The sequence below is a fragment of the Octopus sinensis genome, linkage group LG18 (assembly GCF_006345805.1).
Source record: "Octopus sinensis linkage group LG18, ASM634580v1, whole genome shotgun sequence".
NCBI classification, from domain to species: Eukaryota; Metazoa; Mollusca; class Cephalopoda; order Octopoda; family Octopodidae; genus Octopus; species Octopus sinensis.
In genome coordinates, this window is record NC_043014.1 from 2,143,118 (window position 1) to 2,157,216 (window position 14,099).

Genomic DNA, 14,099 nt, shown 5'->3' on the forward strand with positions numbered 1-14,099 from the left:
TCTCCGACTATAGAACCAAGCTGAACAATGTATTTTGAGTGGAGCAAATTTCTGATGCTAATATCAGATCTAATATTTAAATTTCTCTCTCAGCTCTAGATTTTGTCGAACCGAAAACCCCAATTTTTCATTTTTTCTCGCCCACTTCTTTTATGAAAGCTGTCTAAGCTGCTTTCCCGTGCCACGTTTTATGTTAAGCTAACTTAAATAATTAGTGCATAGGAATGTATTTCTTCCTTTATTCTGGTTTAAGTCAGACAACGGAATCCCACCGGCAGAATTACCATCCCTACGCCCAACCATCATACATATATACATGTATATATATGTAGGGATATATACAGAGATGAACAACACCTGAAAATATTCAGAAGATTAAACTTCATGTATAAGTATATATATATATTTATAGAATAAATTTACGAATTGTACGAAGATACAGAAAACTAAGTGGAGATTGCATGGTATTTCAGATTCGACAGCTGTTTCTGGGTGCTCCGAATTACGTAATTGCCAGATGGAGTCTTTAAAATGTCAAGGATATGCAACCAATAGTGGATGTATATTAGCGTTACTGTAAATCCGGCCTCCGTCTTTAGGGTGGAGAAATTAGTCTCTAATAGAGATGTATGTTCTTGACATTTTGCACACCCCATCTGCCATCATAGCTACTATTACGTATATATTTATATATCTGAATGTATACATATTTTATATATCAAACCCAAGCATATTTATTTGTTTATTTGCATCATTCTATCTCTCTCTCTCTCTCTCTCTCTCTCTCTGTATATAATAATAATAATAATAATAATAATAATAATAATAATAATAATAATAATATGATAATAATAATAATAATAATAATAATAATAATAATAATATATGATAATAATAATAATAATAATAATATAATAATAATAATAATAAAATAATAATGATGATAATAATAATAATAATAATAATAAAATAATAATAATAATAATAATAATAATAATAATAATAATAATAATAATATTCAGACAAATACATAACAAAAATACCAGAACTTACAAACACATATAACATACAGAAAATTGCACTACTAGGCACTGCACACATCCTACGCAGAACACTTTCCATACAATAACCATCAGAGCATCACAACAAATCACAGCACATACCCAAGGCACACAGAGCTGCGCTCGGTAGTGAAGTGAAAGCACGATATAAAAATAAAACTACTGAATAATAATAATAATAATAATAATAATAATAATAATAATAATAATAATAATAATAATAATAATAATAATAATAATAGTTATTATTCCAACCTCACAGGTAAAATTCAATATAATAATATTAGGCCGAATTTCGTAATATATAATATATATGTAAATAACTAATTTAGAGACGAACCACCATTTTACAACTCAGCCAATAAAGAACCCGTCCAAAGCCATTCTGTGAGACATATGCCATACAAAATACTAATCTAAAATTTTAATAATCAATAATATTGAACAGTAAGATTATTACAATCATGTATATATTTCTTTATTGCCCATGAGGGGCTAAACACAGAGGGGACAAACAAGGACAGACAAAGGGATTAAGTCGATTACATCGACCCCAGTGCGTAACTGGTACTTTATTTATCGAATTACAATCATATATAAGAGCAAATACTTTTAAAATCACAGCGAATGTCATACAAAGAAACATTTAAAATCAAATAAAGTATAAATTGAACAATAAAAATTAATAGAATAATATAATGTATAAAAGTAAATACTTGTACAATTGACTACGCGCGTTTCAAGATTGCATTAGGACTATATAAAATCATAGAAGCAAACCATATCCAAGTTCATTTGAACGGAAAAAAATATATATATAACAAAGTTTAGTTGTAGAACAGACAAAATATTTAAGGTCATCCACCTAACATCTCACATCTCGAACATTTAATCACATATAAAGAAACATAATTCTTTTTCTTATACATAGAATACGGATGCACGAAATCACAGAAAATGAAACAATATTTTATTTAGACAAGCATATAAAAGATATCGCAATATAGAAAATTAAAAAATTAATACTTCAGCGTCTAAAAAAATTTTTTTACATTATAAAGCCTAGAATAATTAATATATAAAAACATAAAAATACGTATATATACGAATCAATCCCAGAGGCACAATCAGTGCGTGACCTGGGTATTTACATGAATGATGACGCAACCTTTCATGTGCATGTTGCTAAATTGGCAATGAAATGTAGGCGGCTGACCGGATGGATTCTTAGACCCTTTAGAACAAGAGACCAGGAAACCATGATGGTCCTCTGGAGGACACTTGTCCTAAGCCACTTTGACTATTGTTCTCAGCTATGGTCACCATCCAGTGTCAAGTTAATCACAGAACTTGAGGCGATCCAACGAAGCTACACGAAGAAGATAGCCTCTGTGCAGCATATAAGCTACTGGGAAAGACTCAAGAGATTAAAACTATATTCCCTGGAGCGTAGGCGAGAAAGATATGCCATAATATACATCTGGAAGATCCTAGAAGGACTTGTCCCAAACTTTGGCATCGAGAGTTACACAAATGCCAGAACTGGGCGCCACTGCATAGTGCCAAGGACTCCAAATTTGCCATCAAGATGTAGGACAAGATACTGTGATAGCCTGGGCTTCCGAGGCCCACAGCTCTTCAATATCCTCCCGAAGAACCTAAGAGACCTGCATGGGGTGGATGCAGATATCTTTAAAATAAAACTGGATCTCTTCTTGTCAGGTGTCCCAGATGAACCAACTTCACGGCAGCAGGTGCAGATGAGGGCAGCTGCATCGAACTCTCTCATGCACCAAATGGCAATTGCTAAAAAGCATTCGTGAAGTAAAATCATGTAGCAACACCAAATGGCGGTGCCCCAGCATGGCCACAGCTTGTGAGCTGAGACTAGATAAAAAAAAAATAAAAATATAAATACATAAGGTATGGATAAAAGTTCATCGATTAAGGATTTTTTTCCCCAAAGAAGTCTCGTCTTGGTATGTTGTGTTATTATTTTCCCCTGATATAGGAGTCATTACCGTAATGCACCCTCGTGCATTGACTACGCTGATGAAACCCTGAAATGGCCATAGGCACTGTAATTAAGGATTTTGTTTTGGCTTGGGCACCGGTTTTTCTTAAAAGGCTTCGATTTATCTTAAAAAGTAGCTTTTAATCGTAAAAAATTCCTAATCGATGAATTTTTATCTATACCTTTTGTATTTATATGTTTCTTATATATATACGTATTTTTATATTTTTATATATTTATTATTCTAGACTTTATAATGTAAAATAAAAAATTTAACGCTGAAGTATTATTTTTTTGATTTTCTATATTGCAATATTTTCTATATGCTTGTCTAAATGAAATATTGTTTCATCTTCTGTGATTTTGTGCATCCGTATTCTATGTATAAGAAAAAGAATTATGTTTCTTTATATGTGATTAAATGTTCGAGGTATGATATGTTAGATGAATGACCTTAAATCTGTTGCTTGCTCTACAACTAAACTTTGTTATACTCGCCTCATTTACTTGAGCACTCCTCTTGCAGTCCTATTAACCCTCTTGTACCTAATAAAGAACAATCACTATGATCATCGATACACACACACACACACACACACCACACACACACACACACACACACACAGATATATATATATATATATATATAACCAGGTGGGTGCTACTAAGTTAGACATGGCCGAAACCTATCAAAGTATAAAAGTATCAAAGTATATATATTATATTATATTTATAATAGAGGGCATTATACATACATACCAGAGGGCATTATACATACATGCCACAACGCTAAGAGGGACAATTAGTCATTTCTACACCAAAATATTACTAATCCCCCGAATGCAATTTTCACAAGTAAGACATTTAAAAAATATAGACCTGTATCACAGTGATTTCATACTTACGTATTCATCAGCAGGCCTGTCTTACTTTGAAAAATTGCATTCGGTGGGATTAGTAATATTTTTGGTAGAAATGACTAATTGTCCATCTTAGCGTGTGGCATGTATGTATAATGCCCTCTGGCATGTATGTATAATGCCCTCTATATATAAATTAATATGTTCAATAAGAAATAATTATTTTCGAAATTTTTTCTCTTATGAGGTTTTCACGCTATCTACCTGACAATTTCTTGTTAAGTTTTCCTTATTAAGTAGTTGTCCTTAATTGCTAAATTTTTATTCCGAAAAAACTTTTCCTTTCCCGAAATGCAATTCGTAAAAGTCTGCCATTTACCGGATGTAATATATGTAAACTCACCCATGTGCTTCGTTGATGTTGATCAGTTAGCTGATCGGCTTAAGCGAGGCAGGGTCGTTTATGTATGATACATCCAGGCCTGCTGATGAATACGTAAGTATGAAATCACTGTGATACAGGTCTATATTTTTTAAATGTCTTACTTTGAAAAATTGCATTCGGTTGGAATTAGTAATATTTTTGGTAGAAATGACTAATTGTCCCTCTTAGCGTGTGGCATGTATGTATAATGCCCTCTGGCATGTATGTATAATGCCCTCTATATATAAATAATATGTTCAATAAGAAATAATTATTTTCGAAATTTTTTCTCTTATGAGGTTTTCACGCTATCTACCTGACAATTTCTTGTTAAGCTTTCTTATTAAGTAGTTGTCCTTAATTGCTATATATTATATATTATAATATCTATATATATATCTATATATATATATATATATATATATATATATATATATATATTATATATATATATTATATATGTATATATATATATATTATATATATACACATACATACATACATACATGCATACATACATACATACATACATACATACGTACGTACATACATACATACATACATACATACACACATACATACATACACACATACATACATACATACATACATACATACATAAATACATACATACATACATACATACATACATACGTACATGCATATATATATACAGGGTGCGATGGGTAAATTGTCCCCATTTTATCATTAGCAATTTCGCGCATGCGCGTTGTTTGTTTTTGATTTTGTCGACTACACAGTATAGTAGGGTCAGCTGGGCACCATCTGTGAGAAAAACAGCACCATGATGCAATTTACGCTATCAGGGATTTGGAAACGGCATGATGTACTCTTTGGCATTCGCGCCGGAAGCTCCAATACGAACACCAGAACAACTATTGGTTTGCCATGTCCCCAAGACATATACTGAGAGTGATGAAAATCAAACATACAGTCAACATCATGGTGTTTGGAGGGATCAATAGTTATGCATCCATTCATTTTCCCACACGGTATCACACTCAAGGATGCGCAATGGCCCAGTGGTTAGGGCAGCGGACTCGCGGTCGTAGGATCGCGGTTTCGATTCCCAGACCAGGCGTTGTGAGTGTTTATTGAGCGAAAACACCTAAAAGCTCCACGAAGCTCCGGCAGGGGATGGTGGTGATCCCTGCTGTACTCGTTCACCACAACTTTCTCTCACTCTTACTTCCTGTTTCTGTTGTACCTGTATTTCAAGGGGCCGGCTTTGTCACTCTCTGTGTCACGCTGAATATCCCCGTGAACTACGTTAAGGGTACACGTGTCTGTGGAGTGCTCAGCCACTTACACGTTAATTTCACGAGCAGGCTGTTCCGTTGATTCGGATCAACCGGAACCCTCATCGTGGTAACCGACGGAGTGCTTCCATCCATCACACTCAAACACGGAGGCCTACAACAAGTGCCTTGATGAGGTAATGCTGCCCTAGGTCAAGAGGGTAGCTACTGGAAGATCCTATGCCTGGCTACAGGACTCTGCACCATGCTACACAAACAGGGGAACCCAGTTAGGGTTGTCAGACAATTTCTGCAACCATATCACCCCTAACATCATGCCACCTAACTCCGTAAACTGCAACCCATTTATTATTACGTGTGGGTCGCGTTTGAGCGAGAGAGCAACAAAACTCCTTGTAACACCAAAGATGAACTGAAGGCAAGGATTATGGTAGCACTCACCAAACTAAGCAAGGAGACCGTCCAAAAGAGTTGCAGGAGACTCTGAGGTTGTCTGGAGACCGTGGTTGAAGCCAATGTCGATTTTATTGAATAAATTTACTCTTTAGTATTTCAAGATATTTTTATGTAATTTTGGTAAATATATCTGTTAAAATGAGATGTCAATGTTATTCTCACTTTTGCGTAAATTAGAGACAGTTTTTTTTACCGCACTTTCTACCTACCTATCTATCTATCTATCTATCTATCTATCTATCTATCTATCTATCTATCTATCTATCTATCTATCTATCTATCTATCTATCTATCTATCTATCTATCTATCTATCTATCTACCTACCTACCTATATACACATGCATACATACATATATACATATATACATATATACATATATATATTGTTTGTTTTTTTTTTTTTGTTTTTCCAGTTTCAGCTCTTGAGCTGTGGCCATGCTGGGGCACCGCCATTGTGGTGAAAGAGTACAGCAGGGATCACCACCCCCTGCCGGAGCCTCGTAGAGCTTTTAGGTGTTTTCGCTCAATAAACACACACAACGCCCAGTCTGAGAATCGAAACCGCGATCCTGCGACCGCGAGTCCGCTGCCCTAACCACTAGGCCATTGCGCCTCTCTCTCTCTCTCTCTCTCCTCTCTCTTCTCTCTCTCTCTTCTCTATATATATATATATATATATATATATATATATATATATATATATATATATATATATATATTATATATAACATATATATACATACATACATAGACACACTCACACACAGTGACACACACACACACACACATATATATATATATAGCTATACAAACGAGTCTTTTCTGTAGTTGAAGATAAAAAGGGATGTATTGTGTAGCGAAATCCACTTTGTTTCAAGTCAATCGTCATAATATTAGAACCGTTCGTGTGTCTACATAACAATGAATTTATTCAATTAAGCACTACCATGAACTTATCTGGAGGAATTTGAGAGGACTAACATTAAATAAAATTAAGATTATATAACATTTGAAAATAAGAAAAAGAAATCATATTACAGCTTAAAGCATACAGGTTAAATACTACCACAAATAGGACAGACACACATATACTGGATGTTAAGAGTTAAAAAACCACTAAACGACTTTCGGTGGTTAATATAACCCGATCACCATGTTCGTCTTTATATCAGTCTGCTCTTCTTCTAATATATAAGGTAATTATAAATTTTTTTGTATATAATATAGATCACTTTGACTTTTAACACTTATTCAATTGATAATAATTATACTCTTTACTATTTTACTCTTTTACTTGTTTCAGTCATTTGACTGCGGCCATGCTGGAGCAACGCCTTTAGTCGAGCAACTCGACCCCGGGACTTATTCTTTGTACGCCCAGTACTTATTCTATCGGTCTCTTTTGCCGAACCGCTAAATGACAGGGACATAAACACACCAGCATCGGTTGTCAAGCAATGCTAGGGGGACAAACACAGACACACAAACACATACACATACATATATATATATATATATACATATATACGACGGGCTTCTTTCAGTTTCCGTATACCAAATCCACTCACAAGATTTTGGTCGGCCCGAGGCTATAGTAGAAAACACTTGCCCAAGGTGCCACGCAGTGGGACTGAACCCGGAACCATGTGGTTGGTAAACAAGCTACTTACCACACAGCCACTCCTGCGCCTATACAATAATAATTGATAATAATTATACAATAATAATTTTGTATTTTAGAACTGAAGCTTATATAAATCTCAAACCAAACAATTTCATATATTTGTTGTGCAAGATTTTTTATGTGAAGTCGTGTGTTGAAACATATTGTTATATTTTGGAATGGTCATTTTGCCAGTTTAGCCAATAAAAACACACGCACTATATATTTGGTGTTACTTTGCTTCAGTAAAAAATAAATAACACTGAAGCAAAATAACACCAAATATATAGTGGCTAAACTGGCAAAATGACCATTCCGAAATATAACAAACAATTTCATTTTTCTATATATAAAACTCTCTCGATAACTTATTTTTATCTACTTAAAATAAAATTTTATGGCATCCACAACAAAACCACCATATTTGATGGCATATTAGATGCTTCCCAATTTCAGCAGCATACACTCTGGAAAAAAAATTATTTCGTGCATTAAATGATAACGGTCTAACTTCGCATAGATACCCCGGGGTAGTTTTTGCTTTGAGATTTTATTGGAGATGAGAGAATGCATTTTTCATGACTTCAAATGCCATTTATTTTATTGTCTTTAACTATATTTCCAACACTGATATGAAATTCCCTGCGAACAAAACATATTCTAAAACTTTGTCATTTTTTTCTTCCACTTTTTATTCTTACTTAAACATTTCACTGTAATAACTTTACGTGACTTCCTCATATTTTTTGAATAATTCTCTTGTTTGCGAAGTAATGTTGAAATGGAGATTAATTATGTTTTGTTAGTGTCAATCCCAGATATCGAGAGTAAATATTTGTATGTATGTATGTATGTATGTATGTATGTATGTATGTATGTATGTATGTATGTATGTATGTATGTATGTATGTATGTATGGATGTATGTATGTGTGTATGTATATATGTATATATGTACGTATGTATATATGTATGTATGTATATATGTATGTATGTATATATGTATGTATGTATATATGTATGTATATATGCGTGTATGTATATGTATGCATTTGTCATCTTGTATTTGAGAAAAGATGCCTGACTTACTTAAAGATTTCATCGGTTCTTGTCAAGGGTCACACACCTATGACACCTATAACCCTATGACATTATGTGCTTATTACGTATGAATGTGGCCATTACGTAAGTCATGCCTGTCTTGAAACAGCTGCCGAGATAAAACTATGTATCATTCATCTGTTTTGTTTTGTCCTCTTTTTCCCTGTTCTGTCACTCGTATGTTGTGCCCTATGTGAACATATATTTCAAGCTTACCTGTGCTTATTTGTTTCTCTCTCTCTCTCTCTCCTCTCTCTCTCTCTCTATATATATATATATATATATATATATATATATATACATACTATGGAGATGTACTTGCATAGCAAGTGACTCGATCTGAGATCGTGTGCTGAAACAAAAACGATTGCAGTGTGGAAGACGTTTTGAAGCCATTTAAAGAAAACACACATAAAAACCGTTAGATTAATTTCAATATTTAAATTTAATTTGTCAAAGACCGCGACCTGTTCACTGACAAAATTCCGAGCTTCAATACATATATTGTAAGTTTTACTCTAGTATATTTCAGTGTCAAGTTGTCTTGTAATATTTCTCTGTAATGTTGATAAACCAATGAGCACAGACTCTGAGAAGTGTTTTCATTATAAAATGAGAAACTAAGTACTTAGCTGAGAGTGACGTCCTAAGCTAAACAAAGTTCTAATTGTTATATATTGCTGTATTTTAAATATTTTCAGAAAATCTATTCCCAAGGTATCCACTCAACCAACGAAACCTGAACAGTCATGAAAGTTGTTGACGTATGCCGGAAACAACCAGAGCCTCCTGATGGGGGTTGGGGATGGGTTGTTTGTTTAGCTGCAGCCTGTAACAGTTTCACGGTTGTGTTTCTGACAAATCCTGCTGGTATATTACTGATTGGCCTCAGAAGAACCTTTCAGGATCCCGTATCGAAATTATCCTTAATAAGTGGTCTGCTAAGTGGACTTAGCATGCTTTCAGGTAAACGACATATTTTTACAGTGTATAAATTATAATTTTTTTATAGTTAAATTCTGTCTTATCCTTCACTGGTTGTAGTCATTGGACAACTACCATAGTGGAGCACCACAATCAGGAATTTAGTGGATTATAAACAGTACCAGTTCTTACAGAAAGGTAATCAGTCACACACACATATTTATGCATATGTATAAGTGTATGTACGCATATATAATACGCATATATGTGTATTATATGTTTATGCATAAGTATATGTATGCATGTGGAGGCGCAATGGCCCAGTGGTTAGGGCAGTGGACTCACGGTCGATAGAATGAAATCCCTTTGAAAAACTGCAATCGATAGTATTCACAACTTCCCCTCGTCTCAAAATTGCTTGTTTTGTGCCTAAAATTCCCAACCAATTTATTTCCAGCTCCAATTGCCAGTATCCTCTTGAATTACTTAAGCCATCGGACAGTGTTGATATTATCCGGGCTTATTGCATTCACGGGTGCCATATTGGGAGCATTTTCTACCAGTCTCGATATGATGATTGTAACATATGGTCTCATAACAGGTAAGACATCGCCTTGCTTTTTGACATCATTTCTATGAACATATATTTAGCATACCATCCTAAATTATATTTAATTTTCTTTTCTACTGTGGGTCCAAGGTCCGAAATTTGGGGGAGGGGAGACCAGTCGATTATATCGATCCCAGTGCATAACTGGTACTTATTTAATCGACCCCGAAAGGATGAAAGGCAAAGTCGACCTCGGCGGAATTAGAACTCAGAACGTAGCGGCAGACGAAATACCTATTTCTTTATTACCCACAAGGGGCTAAACACAGAGCGGACAAACAAGGACAGACAGACGGATTAAGTTGATTACATCGACCCCAGTGCATAACTGCTACTTGTTTAATCGACCCCGAAAGGATGAAAGGCAAAGTCGACCTCGGCGGAATTTGAACTCAGAACGTAGCGGCGGACGAAATACCGCTAAGCATTTCGCTCGGCGTGCCACCGATTCTGCCAGCTCGCAGCCTTAATTTATATTTGATATTGTAACAAAGATTAAGGCGGTGAGCTAGCAAAATCATTTTATATTATTTTTATATGTCATTCCATATACAAGGCCGCAAGCTTGCAGAATCGTTAGCACACCAGAAAAATGCTTGGCAGCATTTTGTCTATCTTCACGTCCTGAGTTCAAATTCCGCCGCGACCGACTTTGCCTTTCGATAAAATAAATACCAGTTGAGCACTGGAATCGATATAGTCGACTTACCCCTCCCCAACCTCCCATCCGAACTTGTTGGCCTTGTGCCAAACTTTGAAATCACTATTTTATTTCATACTAGCAGTATCGCCCGGCGTTGCTCGGGTTTGTAAGGGAAATAACTATATAAGCATTTTTAGAGCGTTATAGCCAAAAAGTAGCAAAAAAATGCATTAAAAATGGAAAAAAAATTATGGTAATTTTTTTTTTAAATCGTTGACTCATCGTAGACATTTTTAGAGAGTTACTTCCCTTATATAATAGCGAAAAAATGCATTAAAATGGAAAAATGATGGTAATTTTTTAAAAAATCGTACACATCGTAGACGCGCGCTAATACCCAGAAGGGCTCGATATGAATCACGACTATAAGATACCCGGTTTTGGTTAAACTACACCGCAAAATGTGGGAGTAGTTAGGAATCTAAATCGTAGGAGACAGACACACAACTTCACTTTTATATATAAAGATTTATTTCATATTTTTAAAACAAATGAGAGAAATATATCTTCCAAGACTGAACCCTAACACGTGGAATATTCCATTCTTTTGCAGGTGTAGCTATTGGAATGATTTATTTCACATCCCACGTCATTACAGGACTTTACTTTAAAAAGAAGCGTGCCTTGGCATTAGGAATCACCAACTGTGGTGGAGGTGTGAGTATAATGGTGGCAAGTTTGATTATGGAGTATCTCTTGGACTTCTATGCACTTCGAGGTTCCTTGCTTCTTATATCGGGGTTGCTTCTGAATGTTGTCGTTTTTGGAGCACTTTGCCGACCTTTGCCCTTTACCTACACAGATGCTAAGAAGACGGCATATGTTGGTGAGTACATTTATGTTTGATGTTATAATGTCTAATATACGTATAACGAAAAGAACATAAATAATTTAAGGGAGGGCAATAGAATTAGGGGCAAAAGTTTCCTGCTGCTTTCTAATGCTAATTACACATTTACTTCGAGTGTAAGTCTGATAAAAAAAAAAAAAAGGTAGTGACGTAGACATTACAAGAAATTATGATGAAACTCGTAAATATAATGTCTATTGATAAACGATTCTAGTGTACAAATATATCTATATGTAATGTGTGGAGGCGCAATGGCCCAGTGGTTAGGGCAGCGGACTCGCGGTCATAGGATCGCGGTTTCGATCCCCAGACCGGGCGTTGTGAGTGTTTATTGAGCGAAAACACCTGCTGTACTCTTTCACCACAACTTTCTCTCACTCTTACTTCCTGTTTCTGTTGTACCTGTATTTCAAGGGGCCGGCCTTGTCACTCTCTGTGTCACGCTGAATATCCCCGAGAACTACGTTAAGGGTACACGTGTCTGTGGAGTGCTCAGCCACTTACACGTTAATTTCACGAGCAGGCTGTTCCGTTGATTCGGATCAACCGGAACCCTCATCGTGGTAACCGACGGAGTGCTTCCATCCATATTTACTATGTAAGTATTGTTTATTGTGTAAATTTATTATATATGAATTTACATGTGGGTGTGGGCGTGGGTGAGTGTGGGGGTGTAAATTTAGGATGTTATACGTATACACATTACACACACACACACACACACACATATATATATATATATATTTATATATATTATATATATATATTATGTCTTACGTATTTATCGCTGAAGAGGGGAAAATTCTTATGAATTAACCCTGAAATTGGGACCAATTGTCTTTTTTTCGGCGTATTTGGCATTAGAATTTTTATTTTGCCCTTATTTTATAAGTTATTTATAAATTTAACCTTTAAAGGTATTTTTTGATATACTGGCCATTGATAAATTTTTTTTTTCGAAAACAATTTTATCCTACATTAGTTATATATATATATATATATATATATATAATATATATATATATATATATATATATATATATATATATATATATTATATACAACAGCTGCCGATAGACACGTAAATTGCATGGATTTCGGTCTAATTCCTTTATGTATGGCTAACTTCTTGTGATTGTGTATTCTTTTGTATGACTGCAAATGCATTTCAGTATGTATTACAGTTTAAAAAAAACTTTTGAAGAATTCATATATTTCTCTAGCAACAGACGGGTCCGACCACCCTTCTGCAATGGAAACTCCATCTTCAGCGCCAGAATCAGGGAACAGAGAAGACGTTAACCATAAAGAAATAATTAACGAAGCATTTGACATGTCGGGCGAAGAACAGAATACGGTGAGAGAGAGAGAGAGAGAGAGAGAGAGAGAGAAGAGGAGAGGAGAGAGAGAGAGAGAGAGAGAGAGAGAGAAAGTAGTATGTACTACATGTTTGTTTACTGCATAAATTCTTTTCTACTTTAGGCACAAGGCCGGAAATTTTTGGGGAGGGGTCCAGCCGATTAGATCGACCCCCGTACACAAATAGTACTTAATTTATCGACCCCGAAAGGATGAAAGCGGGTCTTAAAGCTGTTTGACGTCATTCCGATGTAGGATTTTCTTTTATCATCAGGGCCTGATCTTACCTCGCATGTATAGACGAGGTCCCTCTGTAGGCAGTTGTTGGTGAGGGGGCAAGTGGTTTTATCAGGGCAGTTGCAATTGCTATCGGATGTTGGATGGGCCTCGGAAAAAGTAGATATATTAAGTTTTTTCACATTGTTGTTGGCTAGGTTCCTGGCTAGATTGGGCGTGGTAGAGTAGGAGAGTCTAATGGTGTTCTTATTTAGGATAGTATAGTACTTATGTTGGGTGGGGAAGTGTTTCTGTAGGAGAGTGAAGAAGATTTTAGCTACAGGTGTAGCTACCTCACGGTTGAAGGGGGGGTTGTACCAGCTAATGTGCCTTCGTCTATTTTTCCTGGGTTGGCGTGGGGCTATACTAGTATAGGTAATCTTATCTTTAAAGCCACTGCGGGCCAGGGCCTCGTTGTAATAGGGGGCTGCGGCCTTAAAGATCTTCCGTGGCGGACAGGCTAGAAATTCTAATTGAGACACTTTTTACTAGGTTGTCTAATATATTTTTGGGGTGGT

The 14,099-nt window shown here is 35.4% G+C and overlaps 2 protein-coding genes across 2 annotated transcripts in view; one reads left to right on the forward strand and one right to left on the reverse strand.

Annotated features, from left to right (window-relative positions):
* Positions 1–14,099, reverse strand: part of LOC115221547 (monocarboxylate transporter 12-like) — an 83,807-nt gene that overhangs the window by 18,741 nt on the left and 50,967 nt on the right. The gene's annotated exons all lie outside the window — the stretch shown is intronic.
* The window catches only part of LOC115221795 (monocarboxylate transporter 12-B), a 28,232-nt gene continuing 21,222 nt past the window's right edge, over positions 7,090–14,099 (forward strand). Inside the window, exons 1-5 of the mRNA XM_029792023.2 lie at positions 7,090–7,292; positions 9,561–9,825; positions 10,241–10,384; positions 11,650–11,922; positions 13,170–13,303. Coding sequence (XP_029647883.2) covers positions 9,609–9,825; positions 10,241–10,384; positions 11,650–11,922; positions 13,170–13,303 — 768 coding nt within the window. The 5' untranslated portion in view covers positions 7,090–7,292; positions 9,561–9,608. The remainder of the gene's footprint in view (positions 7,293–9,560; positions 9,826–10,240; positions 10,385–11,649; positions 11,923–13,169; positions 13,304–14,099) is intronic.